At 36.6% G+C, this 25,725-nt stretch overlaps 3 protein-coding genes across 8 annotated transcripts in view; 1 reads left to right on the top strand and 2 right to left on the bottom strand.

The window, feature by feature from the left end:
- LOC127862053 (2-iminobutanoate/2-iminopropanoate deaminase-like) overlaps window positions 1–1,829 on the bottom strand; it is a 29,331-nt gene extending 27,502 nt beyond the window's left edge. For 2 of the 3 annotated variants that reach the window (XM_052401000.1, XM_052401001.1), the window contains exons 1-3: window positions 1,682–1,829; window positions 1,009–1,114; window positions 173–227 (exon numbers count right to left, since the gene is read on the bottom strand). In XM_052401000.1, the coding sequence (XP_052256960.1) occupies window positions 173–227; window positions 1,009–1,114; window positions 1,682–1,755 (235 nt within the window). In that variant the 5' untranslated portion in view covers window positions 1,756–1,829. The remainder of the gene's footprint in view (window positions 1–172; window positions 228–1,008; window positions 1,115–1,681) is intronic. The other variant, XM_052401003.1, reaches the window with a different exon arrangement.
- Window positions 1,794–24,341, top strand: LOC127862024 (ribonucleases P/MRP protein subunit POP1-like). 4 transcript variants are annotated; one of them, XM_052400953.1, is made up of 9 exons: window positions 1,833–1,906; window positions 6,667–7,328; window positions 7,830–7,934; window positions 12,762–12,934; window positions 14,358–14,597; window positions 15,781–15,868; window positions 16,719–17,495; window positions 19,270–19,422; window positions 23,079–24,341. In XM_052400953.1, the coding sequence occupies exons 3-9, from the start codon at window positions 7,835–7,837 to the stop codon at window positions 24,269–24,271; spliced, it is 2,724 nt and encodes a 907-aa protein (XP_052256913.1). In that variant the 5' UTR covers window positions 1,833–1,906; window positions 6,667–7,328; window positions 7,830–7,834; the 3' UTR covers window positions 24,272–24,341. The 4 variants fall into 4 exon arrangements, with proteins under 4 accessions (XP_052256912.1, XP_052256913.1, XP_052256914.1 ...); XM_052400952.1 differs by lacking the exon at window positions 6,667–7,328 and having other exon boundaries at window positions 1,794–1,906; XM_052400954.1 differs by lacking the exons at window positions 1,833–1,906; window positions 6,667–7,328 and having other exon boundaries at window positions 7,844–7,946.
- Window positions 2,350–6,209, bottom strand: LOC127862030 (uncharacterized). The gene is made up of 3 exons (XM_052400962.1): window positions 4,942–6,209; window positions 3,421–4,631; window positions 2,350–2,414 (listed from the first exon to the last, which is right to left on the bottom strand). Exons 1-2 carry the CDS (start codon window positions 5,444–5,446, stop codon window positions 3,421–3,423), a joined length of 1,716 nt encoding a protein of 571 aa, XP_052256922.1. The 5' UTR covers window positions 5,447–6,209; the 3' UTR covers window positions 2,350–2,414.
- Window positions 24,342–25,725: the final 1,384 nt, after the last annotated feature.

Raw genomic sequence — 25,725 nt, 5'->3', positions numbered from 1 at the left:
CTACATGAACAACTTCATATCATGAAGAACAAGTTTTTTCTACATTGAAAAGTGCTGGAGAAAGCCTCCAGGTAAGTTTTTGTCCATGGACAGACGTTCATGGCAATTTTAGTGCACCCTGCTTCAGTGCTTAACTGGGGAGAGGGGTGAATATTAAGGCATCATTGACTACCTTTGCTGTAGTCACTTCCAGCCTCAGCCAAAACAACACCCATGTTCTTCAAAACCTGTGGAAGAGAGAAATACAAGAGATGTGTTTGTCAGTAATTCAATGCCCCCTATTGCGCCGCTTTGAAATAAAATTTCATTATATCATTTGGCAGGTTTAGAAATTATCTCCCTTTTAAAGCTTATTACTTCCCTTGGATTGCATTTTTTGACTTTTGACCTTGAAGGATGACTTTGGCCTTGACCTTTCACCACTCAAAATGTGCAGCTTTATTAGATACACATGCATGCCAAATATCAAGTTGTTATCTTCAATATTTGAAAAAGTTATGGCCAACGTTTAAGTTTCGGACGGACACACAGACTGACAGATGGACTGACGGACACTTCAACTGCTATATGCAACCCTACCGGGGGGGCATAACAAGTGTAAGTCACAAAACACCAGCAGCACATGCATTTACAGTCATATATGAAGTCATCTCATAGTTACACTTTGATAAAAGAAATATGTTGATATTAGAATAAAATAACATAATAAAGTCTGCAGAAAATTCTGTGCCTCAGAACTCAAAGATTATATAACCTTCTTCAATGTTCCAAAGCCTGCATTAAAACCATTCCCACTCAATTGCAAATTAAAATGGCTGTATGAAACCAGCATAAAACGAACTGGCAGTAAGTTCAGGTTTTATGCTGTATGCTGCTCATCAGTACCTTAGGGTTGGAAATGGGGTCTTAAAAAATTTAAATCTTTTATGTAAGGTCTTTAGTTTTCTATGCTTTTCTAAGGGACCACAAACAAGTCAAATGCGTATCTGAGTGGCAAAGGGTTAACACCTGTTCACACTCTGCAACAACTCCTCCAGGTACAATAGTGCCGGTGTTGACATCCAGTCCGATCTGACCGGAGAGGTACAGTGTGTTATTGACCAGCACTGCCTGACTATCAATAGAAAGAATCACATATATAAAGTTATGCTTGGTATAAATTGACAAACCAAATCAAATATTAATTTACATGCCTTTCGCCTTTTTCAGCTTGAAATGTTCAGTTTTAATGCTCAGTTTAGGTGTTTACTTGCAGATAATTCACAATTGGAATGAAAATAATGAAAGTTTCCTTCCTTTTCAGAATTTTTCAGTGGTGATAAATATCTATTTTCTAATGTAGTTTCTAGACTAAGTACACGTATTGCTGAATTTTAAATAGAATAATTACAGCCCAAAAGTACAAAATTAATTGCTAATTCAGTGTTTTGATTAAGGGGTCTAAGTGTCTTTATTAAAATAAAAAGGGGTCTATGTGTCTTCAACAAAAATATTGAAAATAGGGGTCAAAGTGTCAAGGGGTCGTAGAGTCATCTAAAATGGGTAGGGGTCGAAGTGTCAATGGGTTGAAGTGTCTTGCTACCCGAAAGCTCCAATGTTCTCATTAGTTTAACAATGTAAAAACGATATGACAACTACAAATGTGATCACTACATCGTTGAGAAACTTAATTTGATATCACCTGTATGGTCCGACAGCTCCTGGAGCCTTCGTGGTCTTGATAATCTTTCTTACGACTGATGCCATTCTTGACATTGCCTCCTACTTTTGGTTGAATTCTCTCCCTTGAAATATTTTAAGTAAGTCCAATCCAACATGTCTGCGCCCAAGCGACATGGTCCTTAAAGAATAGTTAAATGCGCAAAGTTGTTGATTCTATTGCATTTTGTGCGACCAATCTAATAAGGTAAAACTATGGAAGTGATATTAAAAAACTCACACTCTTATTGTTGTAATGTTTCACTTGTTAAAGCCAAATAAATATTATGTCATGTAACTTCGCGATGCGGCACATTTGGGTTTGAGATGGTTGAGTAATTACCGCTGCTCACCATGTATTATGGCAAACAATTCTGTGAGTTCTAATATTTGCAAAATATTACTAAATTAGAGCGCACTAAAATCAACGAAAACCTTGAAATTATGTTTCAATCAGAACCACTTTCTTGACCATACAGGCATACTGTAAGTTAGTTCTGGCTACCATAACTTTAAATATCGCTTTTTATGTTTTTTGACTGGCGCGACTGTACAGGTCTGTCAATACTATATAAACTGTACGCTGAAGTTTCTTTAGCTAACTGTAAGTTAGTGTAAGACTTACCAGGTACTCAGAGCCAGGAGGTACTTCTTATACTGCGGAAACCGAGGGTATATTGAGGTCCGGCAGCTTGTTGGTTTATTGGCCTGTACATCTTAAATTTAAAAATTGCACAATTCTCATGGAATTGTATTGAAACTTTGAAAATGATATTGCATAGATATTGGATTTGCAAACACCTTTTTCATGTTTAGTGATGCACATTATGTAGCATCCCCAGCTGATTTTTTTTAAAGCCATACTTGTTAGTTTATTCATAACATCATGAAAGTGCTCCTTAAAACAAACTCAGAACTCTTTGAATTTTTCAAATATCTCTACTAGATCCAAAGTTATGGGAATTTTAAGTTGCGGAATTTTCACCAAATTTAGCCACTTTTTTGGTCTGTAGAAGACCAAATTTGCAGGAATTCGCGGCACCGACGCTGATAATATTTTTATATAAATTGTTATAAAAAAAATATTTATCAATATATCTTTATGAAAATTGGTATGCACATGTAAATTGACATGCTCTTTTCATTTTTCATGTCTATTTTTGTCTATCTTTAAGTGCAAATTATTTTTTCCCATAAAAAACCATGTGTGATGTACGTGTTTTTTTTTAATTATCAGTCGTTGCATCTCTGCAGCACTTATTCATAGGACTGATGTAATTTTCAAACTGGTTCCTAATCCATTGATAGTCTACATGTACATCTTGTTAATATATAATATATAAAGACATTAAACAAACATGTATTTGAACAGAAAACTTTTATTTTACCAATATTTCAAAGTAATACCAATATTCCAAAGTGAACAAATACATGTAGCAAATAAAAAACCAGTAAAAACATGTTATTTACAGGAATAATATACAGAAAATTGTTAATTCCTTTTAACTGTATTATCTCTCTCTCTCTCTTTATATAATATTATATATATATATATATATATATATATATATATATATATATATATATATATATATATATATATAAACTATATACAATTTAGAATTTACATTAATTACAAGAAAGCAACATCAGCCAGCGATACATCAAAATATATACAATTTACAGTATCGCATTAAATACATGTATCTACAATTTACTAACCTAAAAAAACACCTTGCTGAATGTTTGGTAAGCTTTTGTTATGTCAGCATGTTCTGCAACAAACCAAAGTCTTCCAGAGTTTTTACATTCTGGCATGAAACCATGCCTTAAAATGAACCGAGGGTTCACTTGTTGTTCATCTTTACGAGTTGGCCAAATGTAATGTCCTGTATTTTTGGTTTGCGCTAAAAAGTGAACGGTGAGAGTTTTTGAATCGTCAGAAACCTGATGAACTATACCCGGGTACCAGTTGTCCTGGTAGGCGACAGCAACATATTCATTTTTGACAAATTGAATGTCGTCATTCATGTTGATTAATTCGGCTTCATTTTCAATTTCTTCAGCAATATCGTTTTTTCGTTTCCTTCCTTTCTTCTGATTTTCAGTTGACATGTCTTTATTTATTTCATTTAAAACATTCTTCTCACATGAAATGTGTTCTTCTCGCAGTTTCTTCCCTTCTTTCCGAGCATTTTTTAACAAACTGGAACGGTCATTTGAGGACATTTTGTCGAACCAATTCATCAAGTTCACTCGACTTCGTTTGATCATTTGCACTGATGAATGGTGATGCAGGGACGCATTGGGCCTACGTCTTTGCGAGCTGTCCAAGTCCCCGAAGTGATGTTCACAGCTCAGGTTTGTAGAGTGAGCAAACTTCGTGTGGTCGAGGTCTTCTTCGCTTGGCATGGCACCAAATTGTCCACCCGGCAAAAAGTCAACCAACTGTTTATCGATACACCTAACCATTCCACTGGCAACAACGCTGATGGTATCAAGCAACAGTGTGTCCTCTAGGTCTCCACTTAACAACTTCTTCATGAAGAGGTGTCCGTTAGGTATATCGGCGACATCCTCAGCCGCCCACTGTCTTTCGGATATAAGCAGCTTTGGATTGTTGACGCAGTCGCTCAAGTACATCCTCAAGCTCTGAACACTCTTGTACAGGAGGAGATAAGGTACTGACCCTGATGTTACAAGGTTCCAGTATGGGCCAGTCACCTTGACAAAAATGAGTCCATAACACTTTAGCATGGTTTTGATTTGTTCGCACTGCAAGTCCGCCTTAACTGAGATGAGCTTTCTATTAGGCTGCTGCACAGTATTTAAAACTGATATCATGTCGTCGGCATGTAGCAGAACTTCTGCGGATGTTTGGAACAGTCCGTTGAAGCGATTGTCACGGTAGTTCCCAATCACAGACTTCACGCCTGAAACATAAAAGCATTCCTATAAACATTTATCTGAAGTTTACAAAACAAGAGTAAAAAATTTATTGAATAATTTCCAATTATTTAAATTCCACAAGATTTATTGACATTTAAAATGATCTGTAAATTATTTAAAATTGCAATTATTATATGTTCAACATTATATTTTATAGTATTATACCATATTGGTAGAGATAATGTTAATTGATGACATACATTAAATGCACTGTTTCATGTATTTCAAATATTTATTTTTGTTTCAGGTAAAATAAAAAATACACTTAAAAGAGGGAGAAAATCTGCCTATTACCATTTTTGCTACAGTGTGCCTCCCATCTGTCACGCAGGCCAAGGTGGTCACCAGCAGGTCCAAATGTTTCAGAGACCATGCGGACCACACGCTCGACGACTGTTCCGGTCTTCCTCCATGACTTGAACTGGGACAGACTGTCACGCCCTAACGGGCCATCTGACTCAACCATTTTGTTTTCAAAGTTCTTAACATCTTCACATGAATACTTGTGAAACCCAAGCAAAACATGGGCCATACAGTGGAAATGTTTAACCTTCATTTTGTCACTTTCTGTAGTCATTTCTAACACTTCATCTCGCCACTCATCAAGAAGTCTATCTGCAGCTTTTTCATTGCTTGCACGATCTGACATACTGAACGCAAGTTTGTTCAATGAATTCCTCACAAAAGAATCAGCATCGGCTGCTGTCTGTACTTCTGAGAGTTCTTTTATGTGTTTTTTTGTAGTCTCATTGATGGCTTTTGCAGTTTCATGAGCAACTCGCGTGAATCCTAGGCTCATTACTTCACCACTATCAAGGGTGATTGATGTATCCAGGATCTTTTGTTTTTTTCTACTTGTTCCATCTCTGTTTATGCCAAAACTTGAAGATGATTCAATCCTTTCCGCAATGAATTTTTTGGCAAGATAATGCCCTTCATCAATGATAGCCTGTGTCGTCGACTTTGATGGTAAATCAGAACTATTTAAATGTATTGCAAACAAGTGTGAAGAAACAACTTGCACAACCTTCGGAATTTTTTCAACTGCAACTTCCAGTCCAGCTAGTTCAATAACACAGAGTCGTACATTGTCACTATAGGAGCCATCAGCATTTTTGGTATTTACATTGTCTCTCAATTTCTCTTCAAGTTCATTAATTTCAGATAACAATGACTGAATTTCTTTGTCTTTGTTGAGAATTATGACTTTCAGAGATTTGACTTCTTCTCCATCAATTTCAGTTTTAAATTTGCTTTTTACTTTTTTTAGACCGCTTGAAGTAGTTCACTGACTTTTTTCGCTGAGAACTGCACAACTGCAAACGTTCAACTTGTTTTTGCAGACTTTCATTTTCATTCAAAAGTTGTTGAACATGATCTTCTGAGTTGAGAAGGGATTTTTTTACATGATCAATTATTTGAGGTTGCATCTTGCCAATTTCCACATCACGTTGAACTTCATTGGCACTTGATTTTTTTTGTCGCTTCTCACACTCATAGTCATTAATGAGTTTTTCTTGTTTTAATATTTTCATGTTTGCTTCATTAAGTTTTTTTCTGGTTTCATGATTATGTGCCCTTGAACTTTTTTGTGGCAGATGAATAAAATAATCCAAGTTTGTGGAACAAACCACTTTTACATTTTTAAGTGACTGAATTACAACTTTAAATGTCATAATCATAAAGTAAATTGTTCTTCATTACCTTCTGCTTTATCATTTTTAACTGAAAGTACAGATAGTATTGTGTCATTTGTAACTGAGACATCTGATTCGAGCATTAGTACAGACAAAACGAATGTAAATGTAACTACCAAAAGTTCATTTGTGGATTCATTAATAATTGGCTTTACAAACATTGACAGTTTGTCAAATAAGGTTGCAGAGTTGGAAGCATTCTTAGCAAATGAAAATCCAGATATTTTTGGTATATGTGAAGTTTTTCCCAAATTTGCACATGAGAAGCTGAGTGTAAATGACATTAAATTTTCTGGCTATGATGTGTTTTGTCCAATTACAGATGGAAGCAGGGGTGTTATGTAATTAGTAAAAAAAATACTGAAAGCTTCAAGTGTTGTTGCATTGGATTCAATTTATTTTGCTGAACATGTCTGGTGTGAATTGAAACTAAAAGGGAAAGACAATATTTTAATTGGAATGATTTACAGGAGTCCCAACTCTGATTGTGCCAACAACTTAAGACTGTTTGAATTAATCAACAAAGTCTGTAAATTAAAATATTCACATCATGTAATTATGGAATATTTTAATTTCAAAGACATTAATTGGACAACTCTAGAGTGTAACTATGCCATTAACTCAGATGGTCATCAATTTTTTGATACAGTATTGGATTGTTTTCTGCATCAGCATGTAAAGGAATGTACCGGTTTTAGAGAGGGTCATAATCCCAGCTGTCTGGATCTTTTATTCACTACCGATGAATCTACAGTACTGGATAACTTAGTTGTTGTGACATAGCCCATTGGTAAAAGTGATCATTTGGTTGTGTGCTGCAAACTGTGTTTATTTACGCATGATCTATCAGAACACCAAGAAAGGCGTCAATATTTCGACTATGAAAGTATAAGGGCTGATCTGTCCTCTGTGGACTGGGGCTCAATATTTACTAACAGCGATACAAACAGTGCATGGACATTATTTAAAACTACTATTGAAGAGGTAACAACCAAACATATTCCACTTAAGTCAAATCGTAACATTGAAAATATTCGTTGTGCACAGTCACCATTGTGGTTGGATAAAAATGCTAGAATAATTTGAGTCTGGCTGCTAAGCCTGTGACAAAACAGTGTGCTGTAATTTTGGGTCTCTCTTTGGACAATTATTTGAATTTGTTTCCACTGGGCCAATTTTTTATATCTGTAAAAAGCACTACATTCTATATAATAGCAGAGGGCTGATTACAGACATGCGGTCCAGCCCTGCCATATGTTATTGTCTAAATACACATAAGAACTCTACTGTTTTATGAGAATGAATAAAAAGCAAACAGAGCTGGGCAACAACATGATGCTGAAAATACTTTAAAATATTGAACTTTGTGTGATTGAACTTTAGTACGATATTACTTTAAATATACTTGTATTTTTGTTTTCTTTAAAACCAAAAACAGTTACTTACATGTATAGAATGAATCAAGAAATTATTTGTACTTTACAGGAAACATGAACAACCATTTTAAGAGGAAGGCAAGTGGGACGGAACCTGTCTCCAAGAAACACAAAACTGTTGATGAGGAGGATGTTTTAGCATTTGCTCCAAGGGGTAAAAATTGTTGTAGATATACTTGAGCTTTATTCTGGGAAAATAGGGTTTAATGTTTGTGCAAAACATAAACCCGAGCAGTCAGTGTTTATTGTTTTTTTCTTTTAGAGGATGTGTCTTTTTATTTTAAATCCAGTGGGACTGCACATGCTAATCTGGGAAGGCAATTTATACACTTGCTTTAAGCCTTGTTTTCTCAGAGTTCTACTCACTTTTTATCCCCAAGCTTTTTGTGGTTATCTCCGCCGTCTGTCTGTCTGTCTGTCCTGGCCGCTATCTCTTGCTACACTATAAGCACTAGAACCTTGAAACTTACACACTTGGTAGCTATGAGCATATGTGCGACCCTGCACTATTTGGAATTTTGATTTGACCCCTGGGTCAAAAGTTATTAGGGTTGGGGTGGGGCCGGGTCAGAGATTTTTAACCAGGTTTTCCAAAGGAAAAAACTGGTTATTAGAATTTAGATTGGCGAATGTCGGCGGGCGGGCTGGGGGGCGGAACAAGCTTGTCCAGGCCATTAATTTGTCATTCATTGTGAGATTTTAAAATCATTTGGCACATTTGTTCACCATCATAAGACGGTGTGTGGCGCGAAAGAATTATGTCGATATCTCCAAGGTCAAGGTCACACTTTGAGTTCAAAGGTCAAAAATGGCCATAAATGAGCTTGTCCGGGCCATAACTATGTCATTCATTGTCAGATTTTAAAATCATTTGGCACATTTGTTCACTATCATCGGACGGTGTGTCCCACGAAAGAATTACGTCAATATCTCCAAGGTCAAGGTCGCCATGACTTAAAATGGATTTATTTTGATACAAAGGGGGTAAATTATAAACAATCAGTTCAGTTTGAGTTGTCTCCCTTTATCAGACTTTTTTTTCCAATTGAAAACCTGGTTTTGTGACAATTTTTTCCCTTGTCACTCATTTTATGCCCCCTTTTGAAGAAGAGGGGGTATATTGTTTTGCACATGTCTGTCCGTCTGTATGTCCCTCCGTCCACCAGATGGTTTCCGGATGATAACTCAAGAACGCTTAGGCCTAGGATCATAAAACTTCATAGGTACATTGATCATGACTCGCAGATGACCCCTATTGATTTTGAGGTCACTAGGTCAAAAGTCAAGGTCACGGTGACCCGAAATAGTAAAATGGTTTCCGGATGATAACTCAAGAACGCATATGCTTAGGATCATGAAACTTCATGGGTAGATTGATCATGACTCGCAGATGACCCCTATTGATTTTGAGGTCACTAGGTCAAAGGTCAAGGTCACGGTGACCCGAAATAGTAAAATGGTTTCCGGATGATAACTAAACAACGCATACGCCTAGGATCATGAAACTTCATGGGTAGATTGATCATGACTCGCAGATAACCTCTATCAATTTTGAGGTCACTAGGTCAAATGTCAAGGTCACGGTGACCCGAAATAGTAAAATGGTTTCCGGATGATAACTCAAGAACGCATACGCCTAGGATCATGAAACTTCATGGGTAGATTGATCATGACTCGCAGATGACCCCTATCAATTTTGAGGTCACTAGGTCAAAGGTCAAGGTCACGGTGACCCGAAATAGTAAAATTGTTTCCAGATGATAACTCAAGAACGCTTATGCCTAGGAGCATGAAACTTCATAGGTACATTGATCATGACTGGCTGATGACCCCTATTGATTTTCAGGTCACTAGGTCAAAGGTCAAGGTCACAGTGACTCAAAACAGTAAAATGGTTTCTGGATGATAACTCAAGGATGCTTACACCTAGCCTAGGATAATGAAACTTCATAGGTACATTGATCATGACTGGCAGATGACCCCTATTGATTTTCAGGTCACTTGGTCAAAAGTCTAGTTCACAGTGACAAAAAACGTATTCATACAATGGCTGCCACTACAACTGACAGTCCATATTGGGGGGCATGCATGTTTTATTTTATGTTATTTTACATTAACTTCTTCATTTCTACACTGCTTTACTTCAAATTTATACTGAACATCTCTTATGACAATACGGTCAATCTCAACTATGCATGGCCCCATTACCAACCCTGGGGCAACCCGCCCACATAGACCCAGCCACCCAAAATTGCCTTTTACTAGAATTTCTTCATTTCTACACCGATTCACTTCAAATTGATACTGAACCTCTCTTATGACAATACGGTCAATCTCAACTATGCATGGCCCCATTACCAACCCTGGGGCGCCCGCCCACATAGACCACACCCACCCAAAATTGCCTTTTACTATAATTTCTTCATTTCTACACCAATTCACTTCAAATTGATACTGAACTTCTCTTATAACAATACGGTCAATCTCAACTATGCATGGCCCCATTACCAACCCTGGGGCGCCCCGCCCACATAGGCCACACCCACCCAAAATTTCCTTTTACTATAATATCTTCATTTCTACACAGATTCACTTCTAATTGATACTGAACTTCTCTTATGACAATACGGTCAAGCTCAACCATGCATGGTCTCATTACCAACCCTGGGGCGCCCCGCCCACATAGGCCACACCCACCCAAAATTGCCTTTTACTATAACTTCTTCATTTCTACACCGATTCACTTCTAATTGATACTGAACTTCTCTTATGACAATACAGTCAATCTCAACTATGCATGGCCCCATTACCAACCCTGGGGCACTCCGCCCACATAGGCAACACCCACCCAAAATTGCCTTTTACTATAACTTCTTCATTTCTACACAGATTCACTTTTAATTGATACTGAACTTTTCTTAATATGACAATACGGTCAATCTCAACTATGCATGGCCCCATTACCAACCTTGGGGCGCCCCTGGGTCATACATGCAGCGTGGGGATACGCGTTGGCCTTTGCCGCGCCATTTCTAGTATTTACATGTTATGGTTCCTTAGGTTTTTAAAGGAAATGTTATCTTTTGGTACATAAGAAGCCACTTTTGATGGTGCTCTTAGGAAACACATTTATTTCATGCTTCAAACATTTTTAGCTCATCTATTTTTTGAAAAAAAAATATGAGCTGTTGTCATCACCTTGGCGTCGGCGTCCGGTAAAGTTTTGCGTTTAGGTCCACTTTTCTCAGAAAGTATCAATGCTATAGCATTCAAACTTGGTACACTTACTTACTATCATGAGGGGACTGGGCAGGCAAAGTTAGATAACTCTGGCGTGCATTTTGACAGAATTATGTGCCCTTTTTATACTTAGAAAATTGAAAATTTTGGTTAAGTTTTGTGTTTAGGTCCATTTTATTCCTTCAGTATCAAAGCTATTGCTTTCATACTTGCATCACTTATTAACTATCATAAGGGGACTGTGCAGGCAAAGTTATGTAACTCTGACTGGCATTTGGACGGAATTATGGGCCCTTTATACTTAGAAAATTGAAAATTTGGTTAAGTTTTGTGTTTTGGTCCACTTTACCCCTAAAGTATCATAGATATTGCTTTCATACTTGGAACACTCGCAAACTATCATAAGGGTACAGTAAAAGGACAAGTTGCATAACTCTGGTTGTCATTTTTATGGAATTATGGCCCTTTTTTGACTTAGTAACTTTGAATATATGGTTAAATTTTGTGTTTTGATCCATTCTAAAGTATCAAGGCTATTGCTTTCAAACTTCAAATACTTTCATGCTATCATGAGGTTACTGTACCTGGCAAGTTGAATTTTACCTTGACCTTTGAATGACCTTGACTCTCAAGGTCAAATTATTAAATTTTGCTAAAATTGCCATTACTTCTTTATTTATGATTAGATTTGATTGATACTTTGACAAAACTACTCTTACCTGACAAACCACAATAGATTCCACCCAAACCATCCCCCGTGCCCCCACCCGAATCCCCCCCCCCCCCTGAATCCCCCCCCTATTAATTAATTTTTTTATTTTTTTTTTAAGATCATCTCACAAATGACCACAACACCCTCACACTATACCCCCCACCCCACCCACCCCCCAATTTTTTTTTTGAAAAGGTTAAAAAACACAAATATTTATTTTTATTATTTTGTTTTTGAAATACCGTCCAACAGTCGCACCCAAGAATCCCCTTAAGATTGTTTATTTAACTTGTACTTGAAATGACCATAATAGACTGGGTAATCAATTGAACATTAATGAATTTTAATCTATCCATATATTACTAGTATTGATAATTCTCAAATGTGTAAATTGGTTACATAAAAGTTATTTTGCATACTGACATGACTACAGGAACTTGCAAAGTGAATAAGTTTCATAACGTTGTGCTCCCTATGAGTTTATTTTGGTTTGCGCTCTGTGTGTCCGTCTGTCTGTCAGTCTGTCACACTTTTCTGGATCCTGCGATAACTTTAAAAAGTTCTTAATATTTTTTCATGAAACTTGAAACATGAAAAGATGGCAATATGGAGATTATGCAGGTCATTTCATTTTGTTCCTACATCAAGAATTCTGGTTGCTATGGCAACAAATGGACTAGAAATACTGCTGAAAATGGTGGATCCTGCACACTTTTCTGGATCCTGCGATAACTTTAAAAAGTTCTTCATATTTTTTCATGAAACTTGAAACATGAATAGATGGCAATATGGACATTATGCACGTCATTTCATTTTCTTCCTTCGTCAAATATTCTGGTTGCTATGGCAACAAATAAATGTTGTTTTTTTCTGACAATTGTGGAGCCGGTAGTGGACATATATTGCTACATATATTGCTTGGTAATAGTCTTGTATTTGCCTCACTCTCTTTTACAATACTATGTTAGAAGTGTCTCTGTTTGGGCCAATGTGATACATGATTGTGTCTTTGTTTGACTGTCTTCACAGAGGTGAGCATACTGCAGTATGCTGAAAGCCACGCCCAGGAGATTCATCAGCTGACCAACAAGCTCAAGTTCCGTCCATGTGGCGCCCAGATCTCTCAGAAGCTCCCAAAACACATGCAGCGTCGCGCCATGGGGCATGACGTAAAGAGGCTGCCACGCAGTGTCAGGGCACAGGTTAGGGGAGTTGCAATATGTTCTCCCAAGGGTTGGAAAAAAAAATCTTATTTGTTCATGGAAAACTTAAAATATAACTTGTCCATTAGGAAAATACAATGTTTAGCTCTTTTTCTTGCTAGAGGCACTCTTTTTTGCATCAATTTTTGTATGAAACTAGGTCAAAATGTATATGTTTGGGAAAAAAAGGTCAGCTTAAATCTGGTTTTATGTGCATCAAAAACTAGGTCACCAGGTCATATCTGAGGAAAACTCTGTTACCACCCTTGAAGCCACATTTATGACTCAATCTTAATGAAACTTAGTCAGAATATTTATCTTAAAAACATTAAGGCAGTATTTTAATCTTCGTTAAGTTGGGTAAAAAACTAGGTCATCAGGTCAAGTCTTCAACAATAGATGCACAATGAACTCAAGTGAGCTCTCTAAGGCCATTGAGGCCCTCTTGTTAAATAATATTAATGGGTATTTTACAAATGTTAAAGGAGTATTTTCTTCAAAAACTCATTTTGCGGGAAGTGTCTTCCCTGACTAGCTTGTGCGACTGCTTTAGGCACAGCATTTTGCTTGTTCATTTGTGCGCTGGAACAATAGACAATCCCAGAAATTGATAACTCCCGGATTACCGCCCCTGAATACTCGCGCGCGCCTCCAAAACGGTACTGAAGAAAACAACAGGGACATATATGTTTGCCAAGGTCACTGAACAAAACAAGAAGGCGAAACGATTTTATTGAATATACTAGTATTTGAAGATTAAAAAAGTTTCTGTCATCGATTTACTTCGGACTTTAGATATTTCTATAACCTTTATAATTTTAATTGAATAATTTTATTCCATAAAGAAATCATTACATTTTGTACAAAGGCATTACTGAAAGGTATGCTTAAAAAGAAAACTCGGCCTTAAACATTAAGTGTTGTCACTGAATATTGTTGCAGAGACACATATTTTATAAATCTATCGTGTATATTTCTTATTTAGCTTATATTGATTAACGATGTGATACATATGACACTTGGTTTCTTATGTCAATTGTTTTCAATCCTTTTGTGCAAAGTCATGAAGTTCTGTTTATTGGAATAAAGCGGGTGTACACTATGATTACGCTGTAATCTGCCAAATTCTTAAGTACCGTCAGGATCAGCGGGTCAGACGATAGCCAATATGGCGGCGGTCAATTTATCTATTCTGGGATTGTCTATACAGACAGTTGGTTTTCCATCCCTGTTTAATTCAATATACACATATTTCACTATTTCAAAGTTACCTTGATTGACCTTTTAGCATATTTCTTAAATAATTTTGAATCATTTGACAAATATGGTAGCAGAGGATATTTCTTGGTTTACTTTCTTGCAAACATTGAGCATATTGTTCCAGATGTGTAATTTTTGGAGATAAAAGTTTATTTTCTTCTAGTTCACAAACAAGCCAGGTGTAGTGAAAAAGCGTCCAAGCCGAAAATACAGACGGCGACCTAAGAATCTATTGGCGGAGTACACACGCAGACAGAGGCAGCATGTCTGGCTCGAGACGCACATCTGGCATGCAAAGAGGTTCCACATGACTGAGAAATGGGGTCACAAGATTCCCTGGAAGCCCACACTGCGAGGGGAGAGGGCCTCTTATAGAGCCTCCACAAGGCACTGTCTGATACAGGTACGAATTGGAATTCCTGCACATGGGATATTAGTGAAAGCCCATGTCTTTTTTCTAAAAAAAAATGTTTCAATGTTTGAAATTTTACTTAAATAGCTTAGTGGAATCATTTCAACAATATAGAAGACCGATCACCATGAAACTTGCTCAGAACATTTGTTCACATGATATCTGCCCCGGAACTGTTTAATTCCTTTGCGTCTCAGGGGACCTCAACTACATAAGCTCCTCAGAACAGTTTAGTTCCTTGGGGTCGCAAGTGAGCCATTCATTTATATCAAGCCACTTTTTATATCCCCCACTATAGTAGTGGGGGACATATTGTTTTTGCCCTGTCTGTTGGTTGGTCTGTTGGTTGGTTGGTTGGTCTGTTGGTCTGTTTGCGCCAACTTAAACATTTTGCAATAACTTTTGCTATATTGAATATAGCAACTTGATATTTGGCATGCATGTGTATCTCATGGAGCTGCACATTTTGAGTGGTGAAAGGTCAAGGTCATCCTTCAAGGTCAGAGGTCAAATATATGTGGCCCAAATCGCTCATTTTATGAATACTTTTGCAATATTGAAGATAGCAACTTGATATTTGGCATGCATGTGTATCTCATGGAGCTGCACATTTTGAGTGGTGAAAGGTCAAGGTCATCCTTCAAGGTCAGAGGTCAAATATATGTGGCCCAAATCGCTTATTTTATGAATACTTTTGCAATATTGAAGATAGCAACTTGATATTTGGCATGCATGTGTATCTCATGGAGCTGCACAATTTGAGTGGTGAAAGGTCAAGGTCAAGGTCATCCTTCAAGGTCAGAGGTCAAATATATGTGGCCCAAATCACTTATTTTATGAATACTTTTGCAAAATTGAAGATAGCAACTTGATATTTGGCATGCATGTGTATCTCATGGAGCTGCATATTTTGAGAGGTGAAAGGTCAAGGTCATCCTTCAAGGTCAAATATATGGGTCAAAATTGCTCATGTAATGTCACTTCTGCAATATTGAAGCTAGCAATTTTATATTTTAAATGCATGTGTATCTCATGGAGCTGCACATTTTGAGTGGTGAAGGGTCAAGGTCATCCTTCAAGGTCAAATGCCATATAGGGGGACATTGTGTTTCACAAAAGCATCTTGTTGTCCTTAAAGAGTGTATTCCTAGGAATGTGTTGATGATGATTTCAGGACATTTCTTATGAAGTTTGCTTGGAGTTGCGTGGAAGACAGGAATTGCTGATAGAGGGTTTAAGTCACATGACCAATAGGGAGACAGGTGGGTCAAACACTTAGAATGTGGTCTTGCATTGTATAAGTTATTCAATATTGTAGTTGTAGTATTTTAAATGTTTTTTAACCAGGTTTTCCGAAGGAAAAAACTGGTTATTAGATTGGCGAATGCGGGCGGGCTGGCTGGCTGGCTGGTGGGCTGGCTGGCGGGCTGGCGGAATAAGCTTGTCCGGGCCATAACTATGTCGTTCATTGTCAGATTTTAAAATCATTTGGCACATTTGTTCACCATCATTGGACGGTGTGTCGCGCGAAATAATTACGTCGATATCTCCAAGGTCAAGGTCACACTTTGAGTTCAAAGGTCAAAAATGGCCATAAATGAGCTTGTCCGAGCCATAACTATGTCGTTCATCGTCAGATTTTAAAATCATTTGGCACATTTGTTCACCATCATTGGACGGTGTGTCGCGCGAAATAATTACGTCGATATCTCCAAGGTCAAGGTCACACTTTGAGTTCAAAGGTCAAAAATGGCCATAAATGAGCTTGTCCTGGCCATAACTATGTCATTCATTGTGAGATTTTAAAATCATTTGGCACATTTGTTCACCATCATGGGACGGTGTGTCCCACGAAAGAATCACGTCAATATCTCCAATGTCAAGGTCGCCACGACTAAAAATAGATTTAAAAAAAAAAACAAAAAAATTACAAAGGGGGTTAATTTTTTTGGTCATTTCAAAAGTTCAGTTTGAGTTTTCTCCCTTTATCAGATTTTTTTTTCACAATGAAAACCTGGTTTTGTGACAATTTTGTCCCTTGTTTAACCTGTTCCTGCTGTGATCAAGTTGAAATTAATATGTATTTGTTTTACAAATTTTAAATTTTTGTAGGCCAGACATTTGCAGCTATCTCATGTCTACAAGGTACAAGGGAAGGCCAGACAGTGTTGTATCACTATGACAGCTACCCCTGGGATGCCATTGGTCCAGTCAGCTTCATGTGGAAACCCTCTGAGCCAATCAGAGAGAAGTATGCAAATGAGGCAACTTCTGAGCCAAGGGCTGCCGGGGATGGAAGTAGGCCAGCCAATCAGAGACAGTTATGGATTTGGTGCCATCCTGCATGTTTTGATGAAGTGTGGTCTGAAATTTTGAAATGCTTTCAGCTAGTTGAAAGAGGATCATTAGATAAAACATCAGTAGAAAATACACATGTTAATGCTGAGAACAATAAAACTGATGAAAGCAAAAAAGACCAAATTGTTGAAGCAAGTGAAGTTACAGGGAATGTAAGCTCTGCTATAAAAGACAAATTCAACACTGATATCATTGCTATAAACGACAAAAGTAATGTACAATTGCTATCATTGCATGGGTCCATCTTAAAATTTCGTATGACAGGCCCAGAATCAGTGGCGGTTCTTAAAGAAACACTGCAGCCAATAAATGTACCTCAAGACTCTGAGAAATCTACAAAATGGTGGGCCAGTTATTATCAGGACAGAACCAACATGACAAACTACAAGGCACAGTGTGATTTCCTGGAGACTCTCAGTCAGTGCACATCGCCGTCAGAGTTGCCCCCTCACTCCATTGTTGCCATGACCACCAGGGACCCTCGAATGACAAGACCAGAAAGGCGCACTAAAGTGGTAACCAGTGAAACCAGTAAGCACGTTTGTAACATTCATGACAATTTTAAGTTTTGGCAAGCTGGCCCAAATTTAATTTGTTTTACATCATATCAAGAGAATCTTGAAGACTAAGAATCTGAGCAAGCTGGTTTAAAATGTATTGTGTTTCTGTATGAAATCATGGTGTGGAATAACCCTTACAATTCTAGTTTTTGGGACACTCTTAATATTTGTTGAGCTCAAATAAAAGTTTTTTGACTTCCTTCTCAGACTGATTGTCTCCTATTTTGAATAACTCTAAATTTCAGACAGTTGTATTTTATTTGAATTTGTCTTACCGGTATTTGAGTTCATCCTGTGACATGCCACACCTGTTAATTTTGCAACCAAGGCTAATTTTGGGTAAATAGGCATAATGCACTTGATACAGGTTATGATGTCATCTAATAGATTTAAGTTGTAACACAGTTGAATTTTAACAAAGATTCATACAACAGTATGACAATGTTTATCTTTATACTCTCTGATCAAAGTTAACATTGAAGTATTTGTCCGTAAAACAACATCAGAATATAAACATAGATGGAATAGGTATATTTTAATTGTGTGTCTCAATGTTTGGAAAAAACTTTTGTACGCCCTCCTTGGAAGAAGAAGGGGAGTATTGTTTTGCTGGATCTCTGTCAGTCTGTCTGTCGGTAGTTTGTTTCTGATCAATAACTTGTGAACAGATTGACCAATTGGCTTGATACTTCCAATGTGCAATGGCCTTTTCCAGTAGATGACCCTTATTTAAATTGGGGTCACTAGGTCAAAGGTCAAGTAATCTGTCACACTAGAGTTAAAACTGTTCCCAATCAATAACTTGTGAATGAATTGACCAATTGGCTTGATACTTCCCAAGGGCATTGGCGTTTGCCAGTAGATGGCCTCCTATTGAAATCGGGATCACTAGGTCAAAGGTCAAGGTCACCATAACGCTAGGATTAAAAAAAAATTCTGATCAATAACTTGTGAACAGAGAGACCAATTGGCTTGCTACTTCCCATGTGAATTGGCCAGTAGATGGCCCCTAATGAAATTGGGGTCATTACGTCAAAGTTCAAGGTCACTGTCACACAAGTGTCAAATTGTTTCGACCAATAAGTCTTCAACTAATTCACCGATTGACTTGATACTAACCATGTGGATTGGCATTGGATAGTAAATGACCTCGTTTAAAATTGGGGTCACTATGTCAAAGGTCACTGTCACAATAAGTGTGAAAATAGTTTCCAATTAATAACTTTTCACCGAATTGAACGATTGGCTTGATAATTCACATGTGCATTGGCCTTGGACAGTAGATGACCAATATTGAAATTGGGGTCACTCGTTCAAACCTCCAGGTCATTTTAACACTTTTACACTGATAAGATTATGGTCAGTTTTGTTGCTAAATCCTGTGTCAAGGTTCTGTTTGGGGGGGGGGGGGATCTGTCTCCGATCTCGGAGCTCTTGTTTTTATAATTTTTAAGTGTCTGAAAGCTATGAGTCATTACAGTATTAACTGACATTTGAATTTAACTATTATATTAACAATTGTATCTCTTTATTTTTGAAACATTTTAAAAGCGTTCTTAATGTGAACTTTGTTACCTTATAAATAGAAATGGAATATGGTTGTTATGTGCATATTTCTTTTTTTACTTTCTCTTAAATTATTTTTATGTATTTTTTAACTGAAAAAAATGCTTTATTTATGTTTCGGAACAATAAATGGAAAAGAATGAATGGCATTTCATAATTGAAAAAATCTTTACTTTTAGATATTAATTCCAACCAAGCCATGAATCGCGCCCCCATATCTGTGGGCATGTCAACATCTCCGCTCTGGTGTGAGGAAGTCAGACAGAGAGTTCTGGCTGAGAAACGCACTGATCATCAAATACATGATCTGAAAGCAGATCAGCTTGTGAGAGGTAAGCACTGATAATTAGATACACAATCAGAAAGCCGCTAAGCTTGTGAGAGGTAAGCCTCAAACATAGGGCAATTATTATACCTCTGTTTAATATAACGTTTGTCAGTATAAAATGTTACATATTGTGGAGTAAATTACTTTAAAATTTTAAGAATTTTGATTAAAATATATATTATGGCATAACAATGAAGTGTATAAAACGTTCAAGACACCTTTTTCATGCAAAATGATAGGTGGTAAAGCCGGAATGGCATTTATAAGGTATATAGAGTGAGCTTTGTTTCTTGTGATGGTGCCTCATCATCCCTGGAAAGAGAGGCAATTCATTTTGTCATGAGGGCTTGTGAAAAATAAAATATTTAAATCGTCTTTCTTGTTATAATGTATTGTATTATCACACCAAACACATCTACATTTTCTTTTAATTTATGCTTATTTATTATGAAATAATAATTCTGACATAATGAGTGATATGAATATATAAGAAGTGACAAAGCTATTAGAATATTTGGTTTAAATGTTTGCTAGATCTATTAAAAAAATTGAAATGCCATTTGATTGTTTGCAAATATGTATTATATTTAAAATTAATAATTTTCTATAATAAAAGAGAATTTTTTGTAAACATTAGCTTAGTTTTTCATCAAATGCTCATAAGATCAATTAAAGAAAAAGTTGAACGTTCAGAGATCACATTAATTGTCGAATCTTCGTGAAACATTATCGCAAGATATGTCCTAACAATATCTCAGAAGAGTTTGAAACAGGGTCATGTGGGGATACAAACCAGGTCACAAGGTAAAATTAAAGAGTAGCAATTTGTTATAACATTGTTACCAATGATATATTGGCCTTTTTCACAACCGGTAACACAGAATTAAGTCCTTAGGGCAAATAACAGAAAAAGCTCCAGAGCACTCAAGAGATTGCGTGTTACAACAAATAAGGCGATCTTTAAACAGTTGTAAAAATACATCAACATTGCCAGCGTCTTGATACACCCAGACATAACCAAATCCATTATTAAATAACAGATTTTTTTTACAGAAGTAGCCCAATTTGTACTTCCGATTTCATCCTGGCGTTTTAACATATTATAACAATTTTTTGGATATCTATGCAATGGCATGTGAATAAGTTTACACCAGTATTTAACACACTTGAAATGATATTCTACACATAATTCTAATCTACCAACCTCCCCTAGGGCCATGCAATTGTTTGTTGACCTATTCAAACCAATAAAATCTTTGCAAAATTGAGCCTGGACATGTTCTATATTTTCAGAAAGGGTATGACCCCAAATTTCAGCCCCGTATAAAAGGATCAGCTTAACCATTGAATCAAAAAGTTTAAAATACTCTTGAATGTCAAATTTTCCAAAATAGCCTTGGTAACTTTTTATGGCATTAATAGATTTTTTAGCCTGCATTGCCAACTTAGCTTTAGCCTTGGACCAACTTAATTTAGGAGTAAACAGTAGACCCATGTACTTGTACACTGACGTGACATTTACATGCTTTCCATTATAGAACCAATTTTCATATGACCGCAATGGGCCACCATTTCTAAATACAATTATTTCGGTTTTCTTTTCATTAACAGTCATGCCACTCATTCGACAAAAATCAGAAATACTATTTAATTGACGCTGTAGTTCAATTGCCGTTTCAGAGCAACTCGCAACATCATCGGCAAATAATATACATTGTATATTTGGTATATCTTCCGTAATGAAAATTCCTTGATGACCCTGGTCACGCAGGTAAAGGGATAATTCGTTTATGAATAAATTAAAAATGATCGTGCTAGTTACGTCCCCTTGCCTTGTGCCAATGTTACACTTAAAATCAGTGGTAACATTGTTATTTATGACTCGCACGCGACTCCGTAAATTAGAGTTCATAGAGACAAGGACATTATAAAGTTTTCCTTTTAAACCTATTTTCTGCATTATGTCAAACAGTTTATGGTGCAATATACCATCATAAGCCCTTTGAAAATCAACGTATAATACATAAAACCTTCCTCCTGGCTTAGTTATATATTTTTGTACCATGCTTTGTAATACGAATATGTTATCAATTGTAGAATAACCTTTCCGAAAACCTGATTGCGACTCATCTAGTTTGCCAAATTCTTCGGCCCAAGTACACAATCGTGAATTTACAATATTTCCAAATATTTTATACATTACATTTATTAAAGAAATACCTCTATAATTTGTCGGTTCCAGTTTAGAACCGCATTTGTGTAAGGGAACAATAATGCTTTCGCTCCACATGTCAGGAAAAACACCTGTATTAAGAATATGATTAAAAAGAGAGCAAAATACTGGACATATAACATTAGCCGTGTTTTTATAAAACTCTGCCCCTATACCATCAAACCCCTGCGCCCTTCCCATTTTTAATTTATTAATACTTCTCATTATTTCTTCTTGTGTGAAAGGACTATTTAGAACTAAATCATATTCAGGTAATGCAGGTTCTTCAGAAGTTGCAATCATTAGCATCTTGAGACCACATATAGAGACAACATTAATTTTATTATCCTATCTTCATGAAACTTGTTCAGATTAACACTGGGTCACATGGATAAAAAAATTAGGTCACTTTTTCAATTGAATAAAAAGCAAGTGAACACTCTGGAGGCCTCATTTATTGCCCAACCTTAATGAAACGTTGTAAGAACATGTGTCAGAATAATATTTTGCAGAGATCAAAACTTGATCATGTTGGATAAAAAAGTATGTCACTAAGTAAAATGGAAGAAAAGCTGGCAATCACTATTAGCCACATTTTTTTTATGTAATCTTTATGAAACTTGGTTTCAGTATTTGTTCTTATAATTTTGTTTACGAAGTGTGTTACCTGTGGTCACATGATTTCAAAAACTTAGTTTAGTTCATTTGGCTCTCAGTTGAGTGCATAAGGTCTTTTTGCCCTCTTGTTTCTTTATTTCACTACCTACTGGCATAGACTTTATTGCTTTTTTAACCAGGTTTTTCCAATGGAAAAAACTGGTTATTAGATTGGCGAATGTCGGCTGGTGGGCTGGCAGAACAAGCTTGTCAGGGCCATAACTTTGTCACTCATCGTGAGATTTTAAAATCATTTGGTTATTTGTTCACCATCATAAGACGGTGTGTTACGCGAAAGAATTACGTTGATATCTCCAAGGTCAAGGTCACACTTTGACTTCAAACGTCAAAAATTGCCATAAATGAGCTTGTCCGGGCCATAACTATGTCATTCATTGTGAGATTTTAAAATCATTTGGCACATTTGTTCACCATTATAGGAAGGTTTGTCGCACGAAAGAATTACGTCAATATCTCCAAGGTCAAGGTCGCCAATACTAAAATTAGATTTATTTTGAAACATGGGGGTAACTATGATTTATCAGTTCCGTTTGAGTTGTCTCCCTTTATCATACTTTTTTTTCAAATTGAAAACCTGGTTTTGTGACAATTTTGTCCCTTGTTTTTATTTTATTACTTTTGTGTTTAATAAGACAACACTCTTTTAAATACCCCCTGGTAATAGATTTTAAAAATGTACTAATATGTGTAGATATATATTATTTAGATATTACTATAAACACAATGTCAAATATAGTTGATATTAAACTATTGTTATTATCCATTCCCAGGGCAGCCCCTAGACCTTGGGGGGGAGGAATCTGCAGTGCCTGTTATAGTTATACAGAGGCCAGGGCCCACAAAATCCAACACAGGCTGTCAGCAACTCAGCGGATTTGACCTCTTGTTGCCGAAGGGTTGGGCTATGCCTTTCTGGCTTGCATTGGTCTACAGGGGCGCAAGGTGTGGAGGTCTCAGTGAAAGGGAGAGCCAGGCCTTTGAAGGGAGGCAACTCCTGTTCCCTAACGCTTACCCGGATACTGGAGCTGGGAAAGCATGCATGGTTGAGAAGGAAAAAGGGCTTGTGGAGAAATATAACCGGATCCCACCGGCCAAGAGACCCAATTACACCAAGCTGAATGTGCCCTCTCCATTCAGGTGTCCCTGGGAATTGCTGCTCAGGGACTGGTGTGAAAGGTCTAATAAAATTGTTGAAGTTAACATGGGAAATGATATGGGAAAGAATAATGGAGATAATACCAAGCACAGGTGTGAAATGTCCGATAAAAATGTTGAAGATAAGCTGGCAAATGATATGGGAAAGAATGATGTAGATAACAGCAATAGGGATGTTTCAGCAAAGATTTTTGTTTTAAGGTCCTTGAAAACTCTTTGCCAGTTGCAAGCTTTAAGTGATCCAGAGCATGGTGTTTTGAAAAGAAATAAGAAAGGTGAAGTTGATCTTGATAAAAATGCTTTGCTAGAGAAGACCTTAGTTGCAGAGCTTAATCAGTCTTTGGTGCCAGTGGTGTTGATGATGATCCAGAAGGGCTCACCGCAGGAGTTTGGCCATATCTGCATTCCTTCTCAGTTGGACATAACTCAGTTAGAAAAAGACAGAGCTTATGGAGGGCCATTGGAACCTGCCTGTGAAGATAGCATGGAAATGGAACGTTTGGAGAAGAAAAAGGAACTGAAAGCAAAAGGAATCAATGTGAAAGTTTCAGTTGATAGGACAATGAAGGTTTTAGGTGAGAAAGATTCAGTTCTTGTGAACAACTGCAGTAGGGATGTGATTGGTTTTACCCATGTGGGTGGGTACAGTTTAGGGTCGGGCAATGGGGGAGCCATGGGGTATGTGTCAACCCTGGGTCTAAGGCAGCTACTGCTTAGGGGCCCTGTAGGGAGATTGGGGACAGTGGTGTTGCTACGCTGCCCTACCTCGCTGCAGTACAGGTTTGCAAAGATGAGCATTCCGAATTAAGATTCACGTCTAGAAACTGTATGCACCTCGTTACTTATTGTCATGCTACAATAAAGCATAATTTTGTAAATGTTTGGTTGCTGTTTTTCTGAGCAACGCAATTTATATTTTATAAATTCAATTGGTACAATCGATTTTGTATACAAGTATTAAGTCCAAAAGAATATACCTAGTATGTGCTATAAATGAATTGCTGTCAATTTAAGGATTTGCAACTGATGTGGAATACAATTGCATTAAATAAGGAAATACAACAAACTTGTAAGATAAAGAACTACTACTTATAAAAGATCAAGTCACTAGGAATTTTGGTGTAATAGTTCAGATAAAGAAAAGAGAGCCTGTTATGCTCAAAATTGTAATTGCTAATTTAGCTTAAAACTATTAAAGCGAGATTATACGATTTTGTCAAATATTTAAATAAAAAACTGATTAAAAATATGTTGCAATATACATTAAAATAAAAGTTAAGAAGAACATGTGTCAAAAAATGCGAAATAAGTCAGATATTTAATTTTGAAATCGAAAATGTCTGTTCTCGAATTCTCCAGCATGTAAATGATGCATGTACGATGTGAATCTAAATTTAGTTTAACGGCTCATTTTAATTCCTGCAACAATATCTATTCATACGACACACGAACACTTGAAAGACAAATGGTTCGGTTATTGTAGGAAAATATGTACGAAATATCTTCGTCTTAATCGGCTCGGGCGCTGATTTGTCTTTGCTGCATTTTATGAAATTCGTCTTCATGAAATTCGTCTTCAATGTATAATTTTTCTTGCTTATTTTGTGTTATTGTAACATATTTTATCAATTTATTACAATTTAAGACACATAAAAAATCGTATATTCTCGCTTTAAAGTTGAGATATAGTTGATTCTTTATATTGTATTATTTATATTTTACTCTTGTGCACTGTAACCGACTTTGAGTACTATAATATATTCACATCCTGGAATTCACCAATCGATACCAATCACATGCAAGTGGCATATCTTGTAAAGCTATTCTTACAAAATGACATGTTTTTGGTAATTATACTCCAGCAGAAAAAGGGTATATTGTAGTGACAATGTGTTGCTGGGTTAGTCAGCAAAGAATGTTATCAGTGATGGAGAAAACTTCTTCCACATTTTTCAAACAATAAAATGAAACTAAATATATGTCATCACAATGAAGTGTATATTTGCGAGTCACTTTTCATCCTTGTTGATCAACATATTTCTCAGTTATTTAACCCTTTGCCACTTAGATACATATTTTGATGCATTTGTAGTCCCTGAGAAAGTTAAATTTAATTAAAGATCTTTCTTACTAGATTCAAGCTTTAAAGGCTTCATTTCAAACCCAAAGATACTGATGAGCAGCAAACAGCATAAAACCTGAACAGACTGCTGTTCTGGTTTTATGCTGTTTGCACATAGCCATTTTCACTTTGCTTCTGAA

This window comes from Dreissena polymorpha, chromosome 16 (genome assembly GCF_020536995.1).
Source record: "Dreissena polymorpha isolate Duluth1 chromosome 16, UMN_Dpol_1.0, whole genome shotgun sequence".
NCBI classification, from domain to species: domain Eukaryota; kingdom Metazoa; phylum Mollusca; class Bivalvia; order Myida; family Dreissenidae; genus Dreissena; species Dreissena polymorpha.
This window is presented reverse-complemented; position numbering and strand designations above follow the sequence as displayed.